The sequence below is a fragment of the Musca vetustissima genome, unplaced genomic scaffold (assembly GCF_032173495.1).
Source record: "Musca vetustissima isolate MV318-11 ecotype Yass unplaced genomic scaffold, APGP_CSIRO_Mvet_v1 utg2072, whole genome shotgun sequence".
Lineage (NCBI taxonomy): Eukaryota > Metazoa > Arthropoda > Insecta > Diptera > Muscidae > Musca > Musca vetustissima.
In genome coordinates, this window is record NW_026886532.1 from 493,267 (window position 1) to 517,045 (window position 23,779).

The 23,779-nt window shown below is 31.5% G+C and overlaps 1 protein-coding gene across 1 annotated transcript in view; it reads left to right on the plus strand.

Moving 5' to 3' along the window:
• The first annotated feature begins 8,624 nt into the window (after nt 1-8,624).
• The window catches only part of LOC133334018 (carboxypeptidase D), a 36,016-nt gene continuing 20,861 nt past the window's right edge, over nt 8,625-23,779 (plus strand). Inside the window, 2 exon segments of the mRNA XM_061542318.1 lie at nt 8,625-9,164; nt 22,603-22,838. Coding sequence (XP_061398302.1) covers nt 8,625-9,164; nt 22,603-22,838 — 776 coding nt within the window.

Genomic DNA, 23,779 nt, shown 5'->3' on the forward strand with positions numbered 1-23,779 from the left:
GTCTTCTTAAATCGTTTTTTAATTTTTTTTGTTTTTGGTTTTCCATTGAAGCTCATTTCATGTTTATGTGTTAATCGCACATTTTCTTATCGTCTTTTTTTATCATTTTTCGTGTCGCCATTAATTCATGTTCAAATATCTTTTTTCTTGACACAGACACACAATTGGCTTTCAACCGGTTAAGTGTCATCATCATCAGCTGATTTCTACGCACACCACATAAAGAAGTAACCGAACTTGTTTATTTTTTCAATTCTCATGACATTTGGTTATGAACTTTATTTTTTTATGTTGGTCAAGTCCAAGTGCACTTGTGTTAATATTTAAACAAGTTTTTTTTCTTTCTCGATTCTGACACATTAGAATGTGAAAAAATGTAGAGAGATAACAGTGTGTAAGAAAACTCTAACAAATGGCGCCCAACGTTAGGAACTCAACTTAATGTATAGAAGTGGTACAAAGGTTTGCTAGGGGTTCAGAATTGGGAATAATTAGTGTTGTAAATATTTCATAATTTTTTTCGAAGAGTTCCATTCAATAATTACATAAAAAAATAGACAAGCCTTTAGAGAAAAAATCAAAGAATACAAAATTTCGCTCCTAACTGTAAAAAATTTATATTTCAATGTAAATAAATATTTTTGTGGTATTTTTTTATGACAGTCTGTCAGTCAGTTTTTAAAGATACAATTTACTTCTATGACAGATTAAGCCAATGTTATTGTTGGTGGCTGCTATTGATTGTCAAACTGTAAGTGTCTAGTGTCTCTCGCTCTACAATCAAGTGGTCTTTTTTTGTTTTCTATTGATTTTTGCTGCTGCTTCTGTGGTTGCGTGCTTTCAAGTATCTCAGAGTGGCACATGAATGAAAGAGTTGAAGAACAAAGAACTTCAATAAATTCGTGACCTAAGTGGTTTTGTAATGGAATGCCCAACTAACTAGCTACTACTACCCTGGTGGCAATGCATACAAATTTGAGCTATTAATTAATGGCTTCAAGGAGTTCTTGTGGGTGGCAAATTGTAAAATGCGAAAAAGGGTGCTGATCAGACTGCAAAGGAGCATTGGGAGAAGAAGATGATGAAGTTTGCATTGAACTCAAGAGGGAAATATGGAATAGATTGGAAGACACCCTAAAATTTAAAAATTTTAATCGCAGTATCTTTGGCAATATCTTGTGTAAATAAGTAGACACCTTGATGGAAGAGTTCAAGAACAAAGAACCGCAATAAATTCGTGGCCTAAGTGGTTTTGTAATGGAATATCGAACATAGATGCAAGATCAGACCGCAAAGGAAGATTGCAGAAGAAGATGATGAAGTTTGCCATGAAATCAAGTGGAAAAAATCGGCTATTGAATACCATAATGGAATAGATTTGAAGGCACCCTAAAATTTAAAAATTTGAATCACAGTATCTTTGGCAATATCTTGTGTAAATTATTAGACACCTTGATGGAAGAGTTCAAGAACATAGAACCGCAATAAATTCGTAATCTAAGTGGTTTTGTAATGGAATACCGAACTACTTACTGTTACCCTTAAAATTTGAGCTATTAATTATTTGTTTCAAGGAGTTTTCGTGTGGCATATTTTAAAATGCGAACAAGGGTGCAGATCAGACTACAAGGGAGCATTGGGAGAAGAAGATGGTGAAGTTTGCCATGAAATCAAGAGGGAAACACGATCGACTATTGAAAATTGGAATAGATTGGAAGACACCCCAAAATATAAAATTTGAATCACAGTATCTTTGGCAATATCTTGTGTAAATTATTAGACACCTTGATGGAAGAGTTGAAGAACAAAGAACCGCAATAAACTTGTGAAGTGGTTTTGTAATGGAATACCGAACTACTTTCTGTTGCCCCTAAAATTTGAGCTATTAATTATTGGCTTAAAGGAGTTTTTTGTGTGGCAAATTGTAAAATGGGGTGGCATAGGGGATGATAGATACCAAGCAACGGGTCTGATGGGCTTTAACATGGCGAAGCACAGGCACAGGCTTATCTTTCCTCTTTCATCTCAATTGTGGGCACTGACCTCCCCGTGATGCCACCTGGGGAGCTATTTTCATCACCCGATGAAATAGTGAGATAATATGTGCCGCGAGTTCACCCATACAAAAATATAAAAATGGGTTGAGGCGTCGGGTTAGTTGCTCACACTAGGAAAACCGAACCTACTATGAGAAAGCAAAGAAATTGTAAAATGCGAACAAGTATTCATATATGCAATATCAGACCGCAAAGGAGGGGTGTGAGAAGAAGATGATGAAGTTTGCCACGAACTCAAGAAGGAAGTATGATCGACTATTAAAATGTATAACAACATGGAATGGAAACCTTACCTAAATTAAAAATTTGAATCACAATATCTTTGGCAATATATCACGTAATTTGTTAGACACCTTGATGTAACTTCCCCAGATGCAAGTGACCACGTCACTCTCCTAGTATCAAGTTATTTTCTCAATATACATTTGGAACTTTGAATGTTATGACCTCCTGAGTAAAAGTGCGGAAAAAAATGCAAAACATTTAAAAATCTCCGAACATGGAAGTTTTTAGCGATATCTCAGAAGTTTTATTAGATATATCTGTGTAAATTGTACCCTTGATAGCTTAAATGTTCCTCTTCTATATTCCCTTTAGTTTTCTTATCTAAAACCCATAACTTCAGATGAATCGACTATTAAAGTGAATACCATAAAGGCATAAAATGGAAATCATATCAAAATTAAAAATTTGAATCACAGTATCTTTGGCAATATCTCGTGTAACTACTTAAACACATTGATGAAATTTCCCCAGAGGCTAATGGCAACGTTACTCATCTATTATCAATTTTTTTTTTCAATATACATTTAAAACTTTGACTTCCAGAGAAAGAGTGCGGAAAAAATGGAAAAAATTGAAAAATCTCCGAACATGGAATTTTTTGGCGATATCTCAGAAGTTTTATTATATACACAAATAAAACTGCCCTGAATGATAGTTTAGGTGTCGCCCTTCGCGATTCTAACAAATTTTCTGTAATAAATTATTTTTATATCAAAATTATAGACTTTAGAAATAATTACCCAAAAAATTTCCAAAATCCAAAAAAATACTGAGCTAGAGATTTTTTTGCGATAACTTAGGATTTTGGTTAGATACATACATAAAATTGTCCAGATTGATAATTTAGATGTTCCTCTTCAAGAATCTTACCGATTTTTTTGTACTTTTTCTTCATATTTTAAAAGTTATATCCACTAGAAACATTTACGGAAAAAATGACCAAAATGGGAATATTTGATCACTGGAATATTTTTGTTGATATCTCGTGTATTTTTTTACCTACCTAGGCATATTGTAAAGATAGAACCTTGTACTAAGTAATTCATGTTGTCATACATAACATCCAGGAAATATTTGAAAAATTATAGGCTTTAGAAATGATGACGTAAAAAATTTCCAAAATCTAAAAAATTTCCGAACTTGCATTTTTTGACGATAACTTGGGATTTTGGTTAGAAACATACATAAAATTGTCCTGATTGACAGTTTAGGTGTTGCTCTTTACGAATCTAATACAATTTGTGGTACTTTATATTGCATATTTCAAAAAATATGGCCTCTAGAAACCTTTACCAAAAAAAATTAGCAAAATGGTAATATTTGATCACTGGAATATTTTTGTTGATATTTCGGGTATTTTTTTACCTACGTAAAAATATTAGACCTCATTTGAAAGATAGAACCTTGTGCTAAGTAATTCAGGTTGTAATATATAACTTCCAGGAAATATTTGAAAAATTATAGGCTTTAGTAATGATTACGCAAAAAATGTACAAAATCTAAAAAATTCCTGAACATGCAATTTTTTGACGATAACTCGGAAATTTGGTTAAATACATACATAAAATTGCGCTGATTGATAGATAAGATGTTCCTCTTTACGAATCTTATACATTATTAGAACTTAATACTTCAAATTTCAAAAATTATGGCCTCTAGAAACCTTTACGAAAAAAAAATTAACAAAAGGGGAATATTTGATCACTAAAATATTTTTGATGATATTTCGGGTATTTTTTTACCTACGTAAAAATATTGGACCTCATTTAAAAGATTGAACCGTATGCTATGCAATTCAGGTTGATATATATAATTTTTAGCAAATATTTAAACGACTATACGCTTTAGAAATGATTACGCAAAAAATGTCCAAAATCTAAAAAAATCCGGTACTTGTAACTTTTTGACGATAACTCGGAAATTTGGTTAGATACATACATAAAATTGTCCTGATTTATAGTTTAGATTTTCCTCTTTACGAATCTAATACAATTTTTGGTACTTTATACTTCATATTTCAAAAATGATGGCCTCTAGAAACCTTTACGGAAAAAATTACCAAAATGGTAATATTTAATCACTGGAATATTTTTGTTGATATATCGAGTATTTTTTTAGCTATCTTGGCATATTGTACCTCATTTGGAAGATAGAACCTTGTGCTAAGTAATTCATGTTATTTTATCAAGAAGAAATGCATATTTTAAATGATATGTCCTTTGAAATTGATTGCTCAAAAAATAGCTCAAAATTCGGATCTATGACAATTTTTCATTATAACTCGGATGTTTGCTTTAATATATTAATATAATTGGAAGTATTGGATGATATGCTGTTGCTTACCAGGAATATAATCATTTTAAGTATTCATTTTATATATATTCTGAAAATTATTGCTACTTGAAACTCTTTGCAAAAAAAATCCCCAAATTTGAAAAAATTCGTAAATTTGAAATTGTTGTTCATTTTTTTGAGCTTAAGCTAAATAAAATTTAAATTTTACAGCTGATATATTTTCATCTTTGAGAATTAAAATTTTTTATTATTCAACATTAACAACTATTTCGAAAAAAATTAAATATTTTTTAGAATATGACACAAAATTTAAAAAAAAAATTGTCTAAAATTGTTTCATTTTATTGTCAGGGATATTTCAAGTATTTGTTTCCCAACATTAAAATACAAAAATTTCTGAATTAAACCCCACCTATTTTTCTCCCAAAAACCCCATATATAAATTCCCACACATTGGCATCCCTGTTAAGAGAAAACAATTTTGTGTCAAGAGAGTGCTGCTGTTAACAGACAACACAAAAGCTTTTCTTTAACATTCACCATTAGATAAAAGCTTTCTTTTACATAGATAATCCCACAATGCTATTAATAGGGATGCCGACTGGGATTACAATTAAATAAAAAAATTTCCAAAATTTTAATTAATTTAATGTATTTCTTTTTATTTTTAGGTATGGACCACGAACTTTTTTGAAACTAAATATGGAATGGTTTGATTTTTTTATTAATTTTATATATAAGTTTATATATTTAAGAAAATCCCAAAAATTTGAAAATGTTGGCAAAAAGCCTAGACCTCTATTCAAGAACCATAAAAATAAAAATAGAACTTTTTTACCGGGTTAACCTACTTTATGAGGATTTTTTTGACATATATCCAAAGGAATTGACAATTGAAACCCACTGGGTTAACGAAATCCGGTTAAATGTAAACGTATTATTAAAATAAAATTCGAAAATATACCCCATTTCAAGGTTATCTCAATTCAATGGAATCCCTAAATATTTTTCATCATCGTCATCGCCCTCCCTTCGTTTTTTTCAGATACTTTTATCTGACTTTTAAGGCTTCCTATCTTTTTTTGACATGACCATATGTTTGAGTTTCTGTCACTTTCATCCCGCAATCGCCCACGCCCGCTAGTCATATAACTGTTTAGACCTACGCCATTCGGAAAAATATACAACCCTTCACTGTTATCTCCAAAATAACACATTCAGGTTACGGCATGTTCTTCTTACATAGTGACAATTATTGTTATTTTGTTGCGGAGCTAAAAATAGATGTTCGATATGACGCATGGAAAGGCAGTGAAAATGCCTTCACTGGTCATTGACGTAAACACTCTACATACATAGCAATTTGGTATGGAAGGGAAGTGGGGGATTGTCCTTTTTCACCTCCTCTCCCAAAAGGAACAAAAAACCATGACGAAGATTATTTAATTGGTTTTCAAGGTTATTCATCATCGATGTAGGAAAGGGGAGACATTAATTTATTTCCTATGGCTGGGTGCCATGGTATGTACGTCTAGGGCATTTGGTTGTTGTTTTTTTAATTCATGGCTTCGAATTAAAAATAAAGCTAAGCTTAGCAGAAAGAGTTTTCAACTCCCAAAGCTCTCTCAGTTGAACGTAATGCAAAACAAAGCTGTCTACAGGTCTCTTTATCCCCCTCTCTCACTCTCTTCTCTCCCACATTTATTATTGTTTACATTAGATTTTGTTAAATATTGGCCTGACTTTTTTCTTTTGGTGCGTGCCGTGCCATACGAATTATTTTGGCCAAAATGTAGGCCAATTTTTTATTTTAAATATTAATTAGCATATTTTTATTAGTCCAGTTTTTAGTTTTGCTGCTTTCCCCTCCTCTCATTCATTATTGATAACAAATTCAAAAAATATATACATATATTTTCAACTGATAAGGAAATTTGCAAGCCATTATTTATTTTCTGTTTCACTCTATTTGCCACTGTTACAACTTTGGCCCCAAGTTTGAATTTATTTCGTTTTCTTTATTTAATGATTTTGAAATGTAATAGAGCATCAACTATTGGTTTTTTTACTGATAACCATTTGGCTTAGTACACGTTTTTTGTTGTTGCACTATTTTTTCTAATTACGTTTTTATTTATTTTTTCCTATTTTTTTAATTCATTTGTCGCTGTCTTGCAAAAAAAGCCAACCTAGAGCAACAGTGGAGCACCAGCTCCATATGTAAACAGAGAGGCGGCTTTGCAACATAATATAACGTGTTTTCTTTCATTGAGTAGCATAAAACAGTAATACCAAGTGATAGTGGGAGGGGGAGAGAGACTACACGAGTGTTGATAATGCGCAGTGAGTTGTGTGTTATTAGTTTTGCTAAATGGAGTATGCCAGACAGCTAACCCCCCCATGTGTCAATCAAATATTGCACTTGTTCTCCTCTTTCTCTCTTGATTGGCAATCAAATCGTAACATGCTCTCCTATTGTGACTGACTCTCTCTCTTTAACAAAACAAAACGTTATGATGCTTTGTCAATCAAATCGTATCATGCTCTCCTATTGTGACTGACTGTCTCTCTCTCTTTAACAAAACAAAACGTTATGATGCTTCGGCTGCAAATAACTGTGTTGTTGTTGTTGTGGTTTCTGTTAATAACAGCATTTTGGAATACAGACTACAAAGCATGACTGAGACTGTTTGTTTGGTTGACAGCCACCAAACTTAACGACCGAGAAAAACCCACCGTTAAATGCCTCCGATGTTATTTCAATTCATCAGTCAGTTATTTGTACTTATGGCAGAGAGTAGTAAACGAACAGCAGCAGCAGTAGTTAAAAACGGATTGGAATAAATTTTAGCAGTGGCTAAAATCAATAGAGCCAACAAACCAAGCAACCAACAACCACAAGAGCTCTAAAAATAAGCACAAAAAAAAAACGGCTACATAGGTCATTGTGAAAATAAAAAAAAAAATAGACTGTGTAGAGACGAAGGAAACTTCAAAAAAATTTCTATAAAATCGAAAAAAATTAAATTCCTACTCGTGTCTATTAAATTAACATAAAATTGTTAAACGAAACCAAAGTGAAACGTTTTTAGAATATCAAAAACCACAAACAACAACAACAATTTGAAACACATCCATACAAGAGACTTCCGTAACAAAAAAATAACTAAGACTTGCTTTGTTCTACTCTGTATACCAAAGATTTAGTTCTATTTTTTTTAATTAAATGTAAATGTAATCAAGAAAAAACAAAATCAAACAAGATATTCCCAAGCGAAAGTGTAACCATTTAATTCCGGGAAATTCTATATAGAAATTAATTAGAATTTCTTTTTTTTGTGCACACACAACAACAACAATACAAAAAAAGTATCTATACAATTGCGCCACCTATACACCTACACAAAACTTTCTTCTAAGGCTAACCATACGGTACAGGATTAAGCAGGAGGAAGAGGGAGATAAGCAAGTGACATCAAAAAAAGAAAGAAAAAAAAGAACCTAAAGCAGCAACAATCGTCTCCTCATAATTTGCCATAAATTAAAACGAGGATTTTTTCTACTAATACCCTCCCTCCCTCCCCCTCATCACACCGACTGCATGCTCCATTGTGAATTGTGTGTTCTAACGATAAGGAATATTAATAACGCACAACAGCAACACGAGTAAATACAACAACATCAACATTGGGATTAGTAGACGACGTAAATCATCAGAGTTACATACGTCAGAGCAAAAGCAGGCAAGCAAACTTCTGCCAGCCAGCCAACCACCCACACACCAAACAAGCCCTGTTGTGAATTTTCTCAGGCACACACACACTCACACAGCCAGACTGAAACTGTAACAGCAGCTGTAACTCTCCTTGTGTTACGCACTTTCTCTGTCTTGCACACTCTCGCTCTCCCGGTTAAGGGGAGATATTTTTTTGCACAAACAAAACAAAGTTAAACGAAGAAGAAGCAGCAGCACACAAGCCAGCCACAATGTTGACATTCAATTCAACGAGACACCTACATTCGGCGTCAACATCATCGTCTCGCCGTCGTCATAGTAGTCATTTAATTTCCTTCACATCATTTGCATTATGCAGCATTGTTGTTGTTGTTGTTATTGCCACCTGTATACCAAGTTTATGTCAAGGTTATATTATCAAAGAAGATGAAAGTTTTCTCCAGCAACCATACTATTCAACGCAGGGTGATATTGAAGATCTATTTGCCCGTTTGGCTAAACAATTCCCTGAACATGCCCAAGTGGAAACAATTGGACGCAGTTTGGAGGGTAGATCCCTGGTACTATTACATATTGGACAAAATATGCGTCAACGTAATTTGCTAACACCAATGGTTAAATATATCGGCAATATGCATGGTGATGAAACAATTGGACGTCAAATGTTGGTCTATTTGGCACAATATTTACTCTATAATTATCACAGCAATTTGGAAGTGGCGGAATTGGTGAACACTACAGATATTTATTTAATGCCCACAATGAATCCAGATGGTTTTGAAAGGTCACAGGTAATTGTCAAAAAACCCCCACCCTCTAAGTTTTACTTTATTTTCGTGTTAAATTAACGTGCGTGTGTTTGTTTGCGTGAAAAAAGTGACAATTAATTTAATTTGTTCAACTGATAACAACAGCTGTTTAACTCCCGTCTTAGTTAAGCTCTCTCTCTTTCTCGCTCCCTCTTTTCACTCTCCCATTACAATTTGATGGGGGGTGTTTGTCATTGTAGGGTTTTGTGTTTGATCGCCTGGCGGCGGCGTCGGCGGCAAATAGAAAAAATATTATTTTTCTGTATTCTATTTCCTCAACTGTTGCGCATTTTTGTTGTTGTTTTTTATTGTTGGGAAATTGTGAAAATTTTATTGCATGGATAATAATACAATACATACATAATAATAATGATGATGATGGAATGGAACAACAAGTGTTTAATCAAATTACAAAAAAGGTTCTCAGTGTGACAGTGACAAACAAAACGAGAAAATTAAAGGGTGCCTTAGACTATGTAACTTTGGGTGACCAGAGGAAATAATGTTTTTGAAGAACAAATTAATACATCAAAAGGAAGAGGAAACAAGAAATTAATTAGTAATTATTAAGAAAGGGGGAAAATGAGAGAGGTGAGATAACTAAAGGGCGCTTTAGACTATGTAACTATGGGTGACCGAAGGAAATAATAACTTTGAAGAACAAATTAATACAACAAAAGTAATTGGAAAAAAAAGAAAGTAATTAGTAATTATTAAGAAAGGGGGAAAACAAGAGAGGTGAGATAACTAAAGGGCGGCTTAGACTATGTGATGCGGGCATGGGTGTTTTTAGAAGGGGAAATGGGTTACAGCAAAATAAAAATGATGATGGAACAACAAGTGTATAATAAAATAAACAAGTTCTAAGTGTGACAGTGCCGAACTAAAAGAGGAGAGATAACTAAAGGGTGCCTTAGACTATGTCATGAGGGCATGATTGCTTTTAGAAGGGAAAATGTGTTGCAAATTAATATAATATATGGAATTGGGAAAATAATTAATTAAAAATTAGGTATGGGCTGAAAAGTTCAGATAATAAATGAAACATAATTGAAAAGAGAGGATCTTAAAAATGAATTAATTAAAAAAAATAAGATATAATTAAGTGTGACTTCGACTATGTGATGCGTTCATATGTGTCATATATGGAAATAATGGGGAAATTAAATTAATTAAAAATTAGCTATGGTCGGAAAACTTCAGATCCTAAATTAAGTTTAATTACAAATGGAGGACCACCCACAAAATAAATTAAAAATATAAAAGATCAGAGATAATTAAGGGCGCCTTCGATTATATGATGCGGTCATGTGTAGAAGGAGAATATGTGGATAAGCAAGGCAAATAATTGGAATTATAAACAAGAGAGAGAGAGAGAGAGGAATAAAATAAATAAAATTAATAGAACATTTACATTTTTCGTGATTTATTAAATCCAGTGGTTTTAAATTGTCAAATTCATTGTATATATGTCAAATCTTCACAAAATAGATTTATCCGCCAAAAAGTTCTAATTTATAGGTTTAATTTTATGGCTCCTGGAATTTAATTGCCCGAAAAAATATCCAAATTCCAAATTTAGGTATGTGTTTAATATTTAAGTCCCTGAAGAACTTTCAAAATTGTTTTTAATTCTTCTTCTTAACTTTCAAGCCTTGATTATTTGCTTGCATAACAAAATCCTGCATAAATCTTTATTCGCTGGTCATAAATTAATTTTTTTTGTTTATAACCGACCAACACATTTGGTACCCTGATAACGTGACTTTCATTTAAGTTGGCGTTTTCGGAATACATAACGCAGAAGACCGAAATGAAACATTAAATGTTAAAACATTTAAATAATCCGCTCCACAATGCGGCCAAAAATAAAATCCGAACAACGAAAAAAAAAAATCAATTATAAGGCCAAAAGCGTTGTGTGGCGAAATTATTTAACTTTTTTTAGTGGTTTCGATTATTTTGTGAGTTTGTTTAATAGAGGAAAAACATTTAAAACTTGGAACGTGATTTAACTGAAAATTGTTAAAAAAACACACACTCACACGAACAAATCAAAATGGAATTCCTTCAAAATTAATGGGATCTACTTGGTATGGGTCAAGTGGTGGCACCCGATAGTTGTCGTTTTTTTGTTTTTGTTTTGGCTTTAAATATGGCATACACGTTGATGACGCTTATATATTTGACATTGATTTACCATAATATGGCAACAATAAAAACAACAACACCACCACTAACAATTTCAAACTTTGGAATTCAATAGAAAATACCAATGAAAATAAGCGTTTAATTGTTGAAGTAGTTGTTGTTGTTTTTGTAAAATTAGATCAATGAACTGTCAATATTACCTTACACGTTATTAGGTGACCGTAACAAAATTGAATAAATGAAAACAAAAATAAATAAATAAAAAAATAATAAAAATTTTGAAAAAAATTAATCCCAGGAAATATTCAACAAAAGTGTGAAAAAATGTTCTTAAAAGATTTGAGTTCAGTTTGTTTGTTTTTAGCTTTCATATAACATTGAATTATTATTACAAAGGTCAATGCTTTCAAAACACAAAACAATTAAAACTTGTTTTAGGCACAAATTTCAAACACAAAAAAATCGCCAAGTACTTAATCTCACCGTTTGCAGGCTATAGTCTGACCTTTTCGATATTGTAGCCGACCAAATACCAGAGATATCAATGTTCTATTCTCTAATTTTCGGCATTTTTTGAGCCATCAGGAGGTCATATTTTCCAAGTCGGGCGGATTTTTGTACTGAAATAACTTGATTTTAAAGGCAGGGCATCTGGCCTATCCATTTTGATCAAATTCGTATGTCATATTCGAACAAATTTTGAAGATATGGCCAAAATACTAAAACGTCTCAATTATCCAAATTTTTGACATTTTTGGCGCATTCATTTTCTAGAGGTCATAACTTTTAATCAGGGCGAAATTTTGAAGTGAAACAACTTGATTTTGAATGCTGAACATCTGACCTTTAAATTGTTACCAATTTATTTTGGTATATTCGACCAAATTTTGGAGATATGCCCAAAAATACTCAAATGACTCAATTTTACAATTTTGGATTTTTTTTTGCGCAACCATTTTCCATGGGCCATATCTTTTAAATTAATCGGGATATTTAAATGAAATAACTTGATTTTGAATGTAGAACATCTCATCTTTAAATTGCGATTAAATTATTTTGATGTATTCGACCAAAATTTGGAGATATCGCCAAAAATACTCAAGCATCTAAACATTCCAATTTTGGTTTTTTTCTGTGCAATCATTTTCGGAAGGTCATAACTTTAAATCAGGACGAAATATTTAACTTAAGTAACTTGAATTTGAATGTAGAAGCTTTGCCCTTTACATTGCGACCAAATTAGTTTGGTACATTCGACCAAATTTTGGACATATGGCTAAAAATACTCCAACGCCTGAAAGTTTCAGTTTTGTAAATTGTTTGTGCAATCACTTTTCGGAGGCCGTAACTTTTGAACTAATCGGCATATTAAACTGAAATGACTTGATTTTGAGTGTAGAACATCTCACCTTTAAATTGCGACCAAATTATTTTGGTACATTCGAACAAATTTTGGAGATATGGCCAAAAATACTCACATGTCTCGATTTTTCAAATTTGTAAATTTATTGTGCAATCATTTTCCAGGTGGCATAACTTTGGAACTAGTCCGAATATTGAAATGAAATAACATGATTTTGAATGTAGAACATCTGCCCTTTACATTGTACCAAAATTATTTTGGTATATTCGACAAATTTCGGAGTTATGGCCAAAAATGCTCCAACGTCTGAAATGTTCACTTTTGTATTTTTTTTTTGTGTAATCATATTCCGAAAACAAAAACTTTTGAACTAGTTGAGATATTTAACTAAAATAACTTGATTTTGAATTCAGAACACCAGCCCTTTACACTGCGACCAAATTATATTGGTATATTCGAATAAATTTTGGAGTTATGGCCAAAAATATTCCAAAGTCACAAAATTACAAATTTTGAATTTTTTGCGCATTCATCTTCGGGAGTCTATAACTTTTGAACTAATCAAGATATTCAAGTGAATTAACTTGATTTTGAATGAAAAACAACTGCACTTTAATATATGACCAAATTCTATTGGCAAATTTGACCAAAATTTGGAGATATGGCCAAAAATACTCCAATGTCAGAAATTTTTAATTTTTTCCATTTTTGGGTATTCATATTCCGAAGACCATAACTTTTGAATTGGTCGAGATATTTAACCGAAATAACTTGATTTTGAATGTAGAAGCTCTGCCCTTTACAATGCGACCAAATTTGGTATATTTTGGTATATTCGACCAAATTTTAGTGATATGGCCAAAAATACTCCAAAGTCCGAAATTTTCGCTTTCGTAAATTTTTTGTGCAATCATTTTTCCTAGGCCATAACTTTGGAACTAGTCGAGATATTTAACTTAACTAAATTGATTTAGATTGTAGAACATCTCACCTTTAAATTGCGACCTAATTATTTTGATATATTCGAACAAATTTTGGAGATATGGCCAAAAATACTCCATGCTCTCAATATTTCAATTTTGTACATTTTTTGTGCAATCATTTTTCGGAGGTCATAACTTTTAAACTAATCGACATATTAAACTGAAATAACTTGATTTTGAACGCAGCGCACTTGACCTTTAAATTTCGCCCAAATTATTTTGGTATACTCGACCAAATTTTTGAGATACGACCAAAAATACTCCAATGTCAGAAATGTTCCATTTTTCAAATTTTTTGTGTAATCATTTTCTGGAGACCATAGCTTTTCAACTAGTCGGAATATTAAACTGAACTAAATTGATTAGGAATGAAGAACATCTGATCTCTTAAATGTGATCAAATTATTTTGGAAAATATTTCCAATTTACCAAACATGGACATAATTTTCTTTGTTAAATTCATTGTGTTAAACATTTCCCACTGTGTGAGAATCTCCACATCTACAATTTTTAAAATGTTTATTTTCCATAAAAAGAATAAGAATTCATGATCTTCTCTATCTCTCATGTTCTTGCTATTGATAATACTCTCAATAAATTCCATTAACAATAAATATGGAGAGGGCTCAGAGTAGAGTAAAATATACGTGACATTATCTCTCTCTATGTAAACTGATCTAAAATTTGCATTTAGAAACAATTGTTTTTAATACAAAAACAAACACATATGGCTTGTTTCTATTATAACCCAACTCAATACCCGTATAGTGTGAGAGATTCACGGGAGGGGAATTTGCCATGTCAACTAACCAGCCAGCTAAGCAAGCAGCCAAGCATTTGAAATTCCCATTAAAATAATTTAAAGTAAATTACTTTTTTTTTGCTGTTGTAATAAAATAATTGAGCATGTGTTGTAGTTAGTATTTGCTTTTAATTGTTTAAAATATAAAAACAATGGAATTAGATGACACTGGAATCTCTTCTCAAATATTGACACATTGACATTTGTGGGGTTTTTGTTGTAGGTAACTCTTGAGGTATTCTTTGTATACACTGAGAAAAATCGTACATGGTGGTGATATTGGAGAAGTATTTCAGTCATAAATTTTTAAATAATCCTCTTGTCAAAATGAAACTTCTTGGATTTGAAAGAGCAACATCCGTTCATAAAAATGAGCCTGAGTGTTATTTATGTAGCTTATCAAATATCGGAGATATCATCGAAAATATTCCAATGCCTAAATTTTCCCATTTTTGGGTATATTTTGCGCAGTCACATTCTAGGGGCCATAATTTTGGAACTACTCGGGGTATCGGAACCAAATTAATTGATATGGGAAGTAAAATATCTGGTCTTCAATGTAATGCCAAAATTCTTTGAGGTAACTGATCAAATTTTATCGATATAAGCAAAAACACCTGACCTCTTACATTTTCCAATTGTGCGATTTTTTTGCGTAATCATTTTCCGGAGGCCATAACTTCTGAAATAGTTGGTGTATCTTCTTGAAATTACTTGATTCCGAAAGAGAGATATCTGCTCTTTGTAATAATGATAAATTATTTAAATGTAGCTGACGAAATTTTATAGATATTTGCAAAAATACCCTAATACATTCAATTTCCAATTGTGCTTATTTTTTGCGTAATCATTTTCCAGGGGCCATATCTTTGAAACACCGAGTAGTATTGGAACAAAATTGCTTAATTTTGGAAAGAAGAACATCTGATCTTGAAATTAATATCAAAATTCTTTGATATAGCTGACAAAATTTTATAGATATTTGCAAAAATACCCGACCTCTTACATTTTCCCATTTTTGGGTATTTTTTTGCGTAATCATTTTCCGAGGGCCATAACTTCTGAAATAGTTGCTGTATCTTCATGAAATTACTTGATTCCAAAAGAGAGATATCTGCTCTTTGAAATAATGACAAATTATTTAAATGTAGCTGACGAAATTTTGTAAATATGACTAAAAATACCCGAAAACTTACATTTTCCAATTTTGGGCATTTTTTGGGCAATCATTTTCTGGGGGCCATAACTTCTGAAATAGTTGGAGGATCTTAATTAATTATCTTGATTTAAAAAGAAGAACATTTACTCTTAAATATAATACCGAAATTTCAACATGTAGCTGATCAAATTTCAAAAATATGACCAAAAATACCCATATGACCAAATTTGCCCAATTTGAAAATTTTTTGCGCAATCAATTTCAAGGGGCCATAACTGCGGAAATAGTTGGAGGATCTTCATGAAAGGACTTGATTTTAAAAGAAGAACATCTCACCCTTAAAGTAATACCAAAATTTCCTGTAATAGCTGACCAATTTTCATAGATATCATCTATAATACCCAAATACATAAAATTTTCCAATTTTGGGCATTTTTTGCGCAATCATTTTCTAGGCACCATAACTTCTGAAATAGTTGGAGGATTTTCGTGAAATGACTTGATTTGGAAAGAGAAATATTTACTCTAAACTAAAGTATCGAAATTTCAAAATATAGCTGACCAAATTTCAAAGATATGACCAAAAATATCCAAATGACCAAATTTGCCTATTTTGGAATTTCTTGTGCAATCATTTTCTAGACCTCATAACTTCTGAAATAGTTGGAGGATTTTCATGAAATGACTTGATTATGAAAGAAGAACATCTACTCTTAACTATAAGATTGAAATTTCAACATGTAGCTGATAAAATTTCAAAGATATGACCAAAAATATCCAAATGACCAAATTAGCCCATTTTGGAAATTATTTGCGTAATTAATTTCTAGGGGCCATAACTTTTCAAAAAGTTGGAGGATTTTCATAAAATTATTTGATTTTGAAAGGAGAACATCTATTCTCAACTAAAATATCGAAATTTCAACATGTACCTGATCAAATTTTAAAGATATGACCAAAAATACCCAATTGACCAAAATTTGCCCATTTTGAAAAATTTTTGTGCAATCAATTTCAAGTGGCCATAACTTCTGAAATAGTTGGAGGATTTTCATGAAATGACTTGATTCTGAAAGAAGAACATCTACTCTCAACTATAATATCGAAATTTCAACATGTAGCTGATCAAATTTCAAAGATATGACCAAAAATATCCAAACGCCCAAATTTTCCCATTTTAGAAATTTTTTGTGCAATCATTTTCTTGGCGCCATAACTTTTGAAATATTTGGAGGACTATATGACTTGATTCTGAAATAATATTAAAATTTCAAGATGTAACATGACCAAATTTCAAAGATATGGATCCAAACGCCCAAATTTCCCCATTTTGGAAATGAAATCAATTTTGCCTATAACTTTTGAAATAGCTGGTGGATCTTCATGAAATGACTTGATTTTGAAAGAAGAACATCTTCTCTTAACTATAATATCAAAATTTCAACATGTAGCTGACCAAATTTCAAAGATATGACCAAAAATACCCAAAAGACCAAATTTTCCCATTTTGAAAAAATTTTGTGCAATCAATTTCTAGGGGTCATAAATTTGGAAATAGTTGGAGGATCTTCATGAAATGACTTGATTTTGAAAGAAGAACATCTACTCTTAATTATAGTATCAAAATGTCAACATGTAGCTGACCAAATTTCATAGATATGACCAAAAATAACTAAACGCCCAAATATTCCCATTTCGGAAATTTTTTGCGCAATCATTTTAAAGCTGTCATATCGTTGGAGCTAGTCGGTATATTGTAATGAGATTACATATTTTTGAAAGAAGAATGTCTGCTTCCTTTATATCTGTCAAATTTTGTTAATGTATTCGAGAAAATTTATTGGATATGCCCAAAAATATCAGGGAGCCAAAATATAAGCATTTTTGGGTATTTTTTGCATCACAAATTTCTAGAGGCCATAACTTTGGAACTAGTCGGGATATTTAACTAAAGTAATAAGATTTGGAAAGAGGAATACATTTTCCTAAACCATATACAAACATCCTATTTAAAAATCGTTGCCTTGTGTAAACTATGTTGAAGTGAATACGTCATGTGAATCCCCCTCATAGCCATTTTTTGACAGCGTCATCAACAAATAGAATTTCTAATTATGCATAATTTATTAAGCCATGCCATTTTAAAGTGTCAGTTGGATAACATTTTTAATTATTTCGAAATTAATCAGAAAATGTTATAAAATATCAAGAAATCAGCATATGTCATACGCAGTCACATTTACATATTTCGGCTATGAGTAAACAAATTTCCTCCGAAAAAAAACCTAAACCTACCTTAACAAATCTTTCAACAAATTTGAAACGATGTTAATTTGATTTTCGGCGAAGCATAAAAAATTCAAATTTGCCTATTAAATATTCAAATTATTATTATTTTTTCAGCTACTGTTTTCGTTATAATGCTGCTGCTGCTGTTTGCCCAATGTCTTGGCAGATTCATTTGTGATCTGTGATTTCATTTGTTTGGTTATTGTTATGGGAGTTTTTTTTTAATAAAAATTAATGGGATTTGTTTTTGAGCGATTATTTTAATCCATTGTATTGTACTCTTGAAGTAGCTTTTGATTTTTTAATTAGGCCTATTACAAATTGTAAGGTTGTCAGAGCTATGATTTAGTTGCCATCATAAATTTAGCTTTGAACAAGGACGTTGGCGTATGGCGGATTACAAATCGGCTTATTGGTAATAAAATGGAATTTATTTTTATTATTAATATAATCTGTAGCATGAGGAAGTTAACCACTGCAAGTTTTGTAAATTTGTCGGAACAAATAAGAAAAATATCCGGAAAAGTAGTCAGACATCTCAATTTCCCAGTTTTGGTCGTTTTTTTTCCCGCAAGCATGTTTTGGAGGCCATAACTTCTAAACCAGATGACCGATCGTTTTGAAATTTTTTGATCTTGGAAGAAGAATATCTCACATTTAAACATATAACAAATTTTGATATTGTCTCTAACCAAATTCCAGAGATATCCTGAAAAATAATCAATAACTGAATTTTTCCTAATTTGGCAATTTTTCCCGCAAGCATATTCTGAAGGCCATAACTTCTAAACCAGATGATCGATCGTTTTGAAATTTTTTGATCTTGGAAGAAGAATATCTCACATTTAAACAAATATAAAATTTTGTTAATGGACCTCATCAAATTCCAGAAGTATCGTCAAAAATGCCTACTAACACATTTTTCATATTTTGGTTATTTTTCCCCGCAAGCATATTCTGAAGGCCATAACTTCTAAACTGGATTACCGATCGTTTTGAAACTTGTTAATTTTTGAAGAAGAACATCTCAGATTTAAATAAATGTCAAATTTTGGTAATGTCGCTCATCAAATTCCAGAGATATCCTGACAAATAATCAATAACTACATTTTTCCTAGTTGGCAATTTTTTTGCTCTATAATTTTCTCGGGGCCATAACTTCTGAACTAGCCGGAGATACTTTTTGAAATTTGTTGAATTTTGAAGAATAACATCTGTTCTGTACATAAATATCAAGTTTTCTTAATATAGCTGACCAAATTTTTGAGATATCGTGACAAATTATCAAATAACTGAATTTTTCCTATTTTGGCCAATTTTTTGCGCAATCATTTTCTAGGGGGCATAACATCCGAACTGGACGGAGTATCGTTTTGAAATTTGTATATTGAATTTTGTCGCCGACCAAATTCCATAGATATTGCAAAAAAATCCAAAAACATCTTTTGGAAAATGTATACAAATGTCAAGAAATTTGTTGATTTTTGAAGAATAACATCTGTTATGTATACAAATGTAAAATCTTCTTAATGTCGCCGACCAAATTCCAAAAATATTGGCAAAAATATCCAAAAACTAAACTTTCCTATTTTGGAAAATTTTTGAGCAATCATTTTCTAGGTGTCATAACTTCTGAACTAGATTACCGATCCTATTGAAATTTCTGGATTATTGAAGAGGAATAACTCTTATTTAAATAAATGACAATTTTTTTTTAATGTAGCTTACCAAATTCTCGAGATATTGCCCAAAATGTACACTTACTCAAATTTTTCAATATTGGACATTTTTGCTCTATCATTTTCTGAGGACCATAACTTCCAAACTAGCTGGTGAATCGTTCTGAAATGTCTTGATTTTTATAGAAGAACATTTAACATTTAAATAAATTTCAAATTTTAGTAATTTAAGCGACAAAATTCCAGCGATATCGCAAAAAATACGTAAATACCCAAATTTTTCAATTTTGGGCATTTTCTTCGTTGTCATTTTCTGTGGGTCATAACTTTAAAACCGATCGGTATTTCAAACTTAATTGACTTGATTTTTATAGGAGAAAGTCTTTTCTTTAAATTATTGTACATGAAGTGGATGTGATCGGAAAAAATACCAGAATTATTGCCATAAATATTCAAATATCTCACTTTTCCAATTTTGGGTATTTTTGGCGCACACATTTTCCAGAGGTCAAAACTTTCAAAAAAGTTGGTCGATTTTTATGAAACCAATTTTTATTGAAAGAATTAAAACTGATCTTTAAAATAAAGCCAAATTTGTATGTCATTGCTAAAGAAATTCCAGAGATATGACCAAAAATATAAGCATTACTGAAATTTTCAATTTTTGGGCAATTTTTGCGCAATCATATTCCAGAGGTCATAACTTCCGAATTATTCGGTTTAATATATTGAAATGAATTTATTTTGAAAGAAGGAAAATTAACCTTCAAAATAAACCAGATTTTTATTACCATTGCTGGGAGAATATCTGAGATATGGTCAAAGATGTAATAAACCCCCAATATTCCATTTTTGGTATTTTTTGCGCAATCATGTTCCAGAGGCCATAACTTTCGAATTATTTAGTGTATTGTAATGAAATCACCTGATTTTGAAAGGATGACCTGTTATTCCCCAAATAAGGCCGAATTTTATTACCATAGCTGACCAAATATCTGAGTTAACGCCAAAAATGTAATAATACCCGAATTTTCCATTTTTGGGTATTTTTTGCGTAATCATATTCCAAGGGCAATAACTTTCGAATTAGTGGGAATATTGTAATGAAATGACTTTATTTTGGAAGATGTAAATCCAATCTTTAAAATAAATCTCAATTTCATAACAATCACTTGCCACATATCAGAGATATCGCCAAAAATGTAATAATACCAAAATTTTCCCGTTTTGGGTATTTTTTGCGTAATCATATTCCAGAGGTCATATCTTCTGAATTAGTCGGTGTATTGTAATGATTTGACTTTATTTTGGAAGAATGACATCTTATCTTGAATATAAAGCCAGATTGTATTACAATTGCTGACCAAATATCTGAGTTATCGCCAAAAATTCAACAATGCCTTAAATTTCCAGTTTTGGGTATTTTTTGCGTAATCATATTCCAGACGCTATAACTTCCGAATTAATCTGTGGATTATAATGAAATGGATTGATTTTAAAAGGGAGATATCTGATCTTCGAAATATAGTCCAAATTTATTAAAAATGCTGACAAAATATTTGAGATATCGCCAAAAATGTAATAATACCCAAAATTTCCCGTTTTGGGTATTTTTTGCGTAATCATTTTTCAGAGGCCATAACTTTCGAATTAGTCGGTGTATTGTAATGAAATGACTTGATTTTGAAAGCTTGACATCTTATTTTCAAAACAAGGCCAATTTTATTACAATTGCTGACCAAATATCTGAGCTATCGCCAAAAATGTACTATTACCGTTATTTCCCAATTGTGGGTATTTTTTGTGCAATCATATTCCGGAGGCCATATCTTCTGAATTAGTCGGTGTATTGTAATGAAATTACTTTATTTTGAAAGAACGAAATCTAGTCTTCAAAATATAGTTGAATTCTAATACAATCGCTTGTCAAATATCAGAGATATCGCCAAAAATGTAATAATACCCAAATGTTCCAGTTTTGGGGATTTTCGCGCAATCTTTTTCCAGAGGCCATAACTTCCGAATTAATCGGTGCATGGTAAAAAAACAACTTAATTTGGGTAGAAGAACATGTAAACTTTAAATTTCTCTTGAATTATTTTGATGTAGCTGTACAAATATCAGAGTTATGGGAGAAAGTTTTCATGTGACGAAAATATTTCAATTTTGGTCGTTTTTCAATTTTTCGATTTTAGGCTTCATAACTTTTGTATTAGTCGGCTTATCAATATGAAATAACAGGATATTGAATAAGGGATAACTGTTTTTTAATTTCAAACCTACGTGAGCAGCGCCACGAGCGTTAAGCGTTAAAGCTTTCATTGTGTTTTGCCTTTAAAACGTGTCATTGAGTATTATTTCTATCGTGAAATAAAATTTTAGCCTATACTAATTGAATTTTACCGTTAATTTTTGTTTAAACATGCTAAATAATATAACCTTAATGCTGGTGCAGAATTTCCAATTTACCCACAAAATTTCCATCATAAATTAATAAACAAGGCGACATAAAACAAAAAACATGAAATCGTGACCATCATTTTAAATTAACATCGAAGAAGAAGAAGAAGTCTGGCTTTTAACATTGGCTGCTTTTTTTAAAGACTTCGTGTTGTTAGTTTGATAATTGTTGAAAGAAAAAAAAATATTTAAACAATAATTGTGTTTGTTCTTCATCACAATTCTAATAGCAAAGATTTTTTTCTAGATTTGATTCGCAGCAAATTGTTAACAGCTGAAGCCTTGATCTTAATTTCAAAACAAAGTATACTTTGAACTGAAAGATATTGACGCTTGAAGTTGTCCAACAAAAGGCAAAAATTGAGGGGATTTTAAAAATCCCCAATGGTTAATTGATGATGAATTATATTTCGATCACATAACCTTACTTTTACTATCACTCCTGGTCATTATTATTATCTTTATCATATTTCTTTTTTCCTCTTACCACTCTCACTTATTAACATCCTTTGTTGCCTTTGTGTATCTTTCCAGGAAGGTAATTGTGAATCTTTGCCCCACTATATTGGGCGCACAAATGCCGCTGGCGTAGATTTGAATCGTGATTTTCCTGATCGCTTGGATTCGCAACAACAAATCCAACAGAAATCATTGAATCGACAACCGGAAACTGCTGCGATCATTGAATGGGTACTGAACAAACCATTTGTATTGTCGGCCAATTTCCATGGCGGTGCTGTGGTAGCCAGTTATCCATATGACAATTCATTGTAAGTATGAGTTTTTTTATTACTATTATTATTGTCTAAAACTAATATAAAAAACCTAAGCATTAAGGGAGGTTCACATGATAGAAATTATTTTACGATTTATGAGCAAATGAGGAAGTTAATTACAGGGGTTACAAATGTCGATAGGGAAATAAATTACAATTTTTCAGGGACCTAAAGACCTGAAGGTATTAAATTGTTGCCCTAATATGAAGTACAGAGTCTACTCGGTTATAATCAATTTATTCCTTGACGATACCTTGATTTTTTATGAAGTTATGGCCTCCAGAAAATGTTTGCAATGAAAGTACAGAAAACCATATTTTTTGGGTAATCGTCAACTTTTTCCGATAACTCAAGTATTTGATAAGGTACATGCTTATATTTTAATTATAATTGGAAGCTAAGATGTTGCATTTCCAGAATCAGGTTATTTTATTAAAATACACGGACTACTTTAGAAGTTATGCCCTCCGGAAAATGACTGCGCGAAAAAGTTTTGCTACTTAGAAAATCGAGACTCTTGGCAACTTTTTGCAATAACTCAAATTTTTGGTTGAACATAGGTATTAAATTAAATGCCAATGTAAAGGAGATCCAATCCACTCTTCATAGTTAAGTTATTTCATTAAAATAAACCGACTACTTTAAAAGTTATGACCTCCTGAACATGATTACCAAGAAAAATCTACAAGTTGCAAAATGGAGATTCTTGGGATTTTTTTTTCAAATAACTTGAATATTTGATCCGGCATTACAGATATATTATATACTAATTTAAAGCAGAGATATTCTTCATAAAAAAACAAGTTATTTTAACACCAAATACCGACTACTTCAAAAGTTATGACCTCCTGAACACGACTACTCAGAAAAATCTACAAGTTAGAAAATATAGATTCTTGGGTATTTTTTGCAATAACTCAAATATTTAGTTGGAC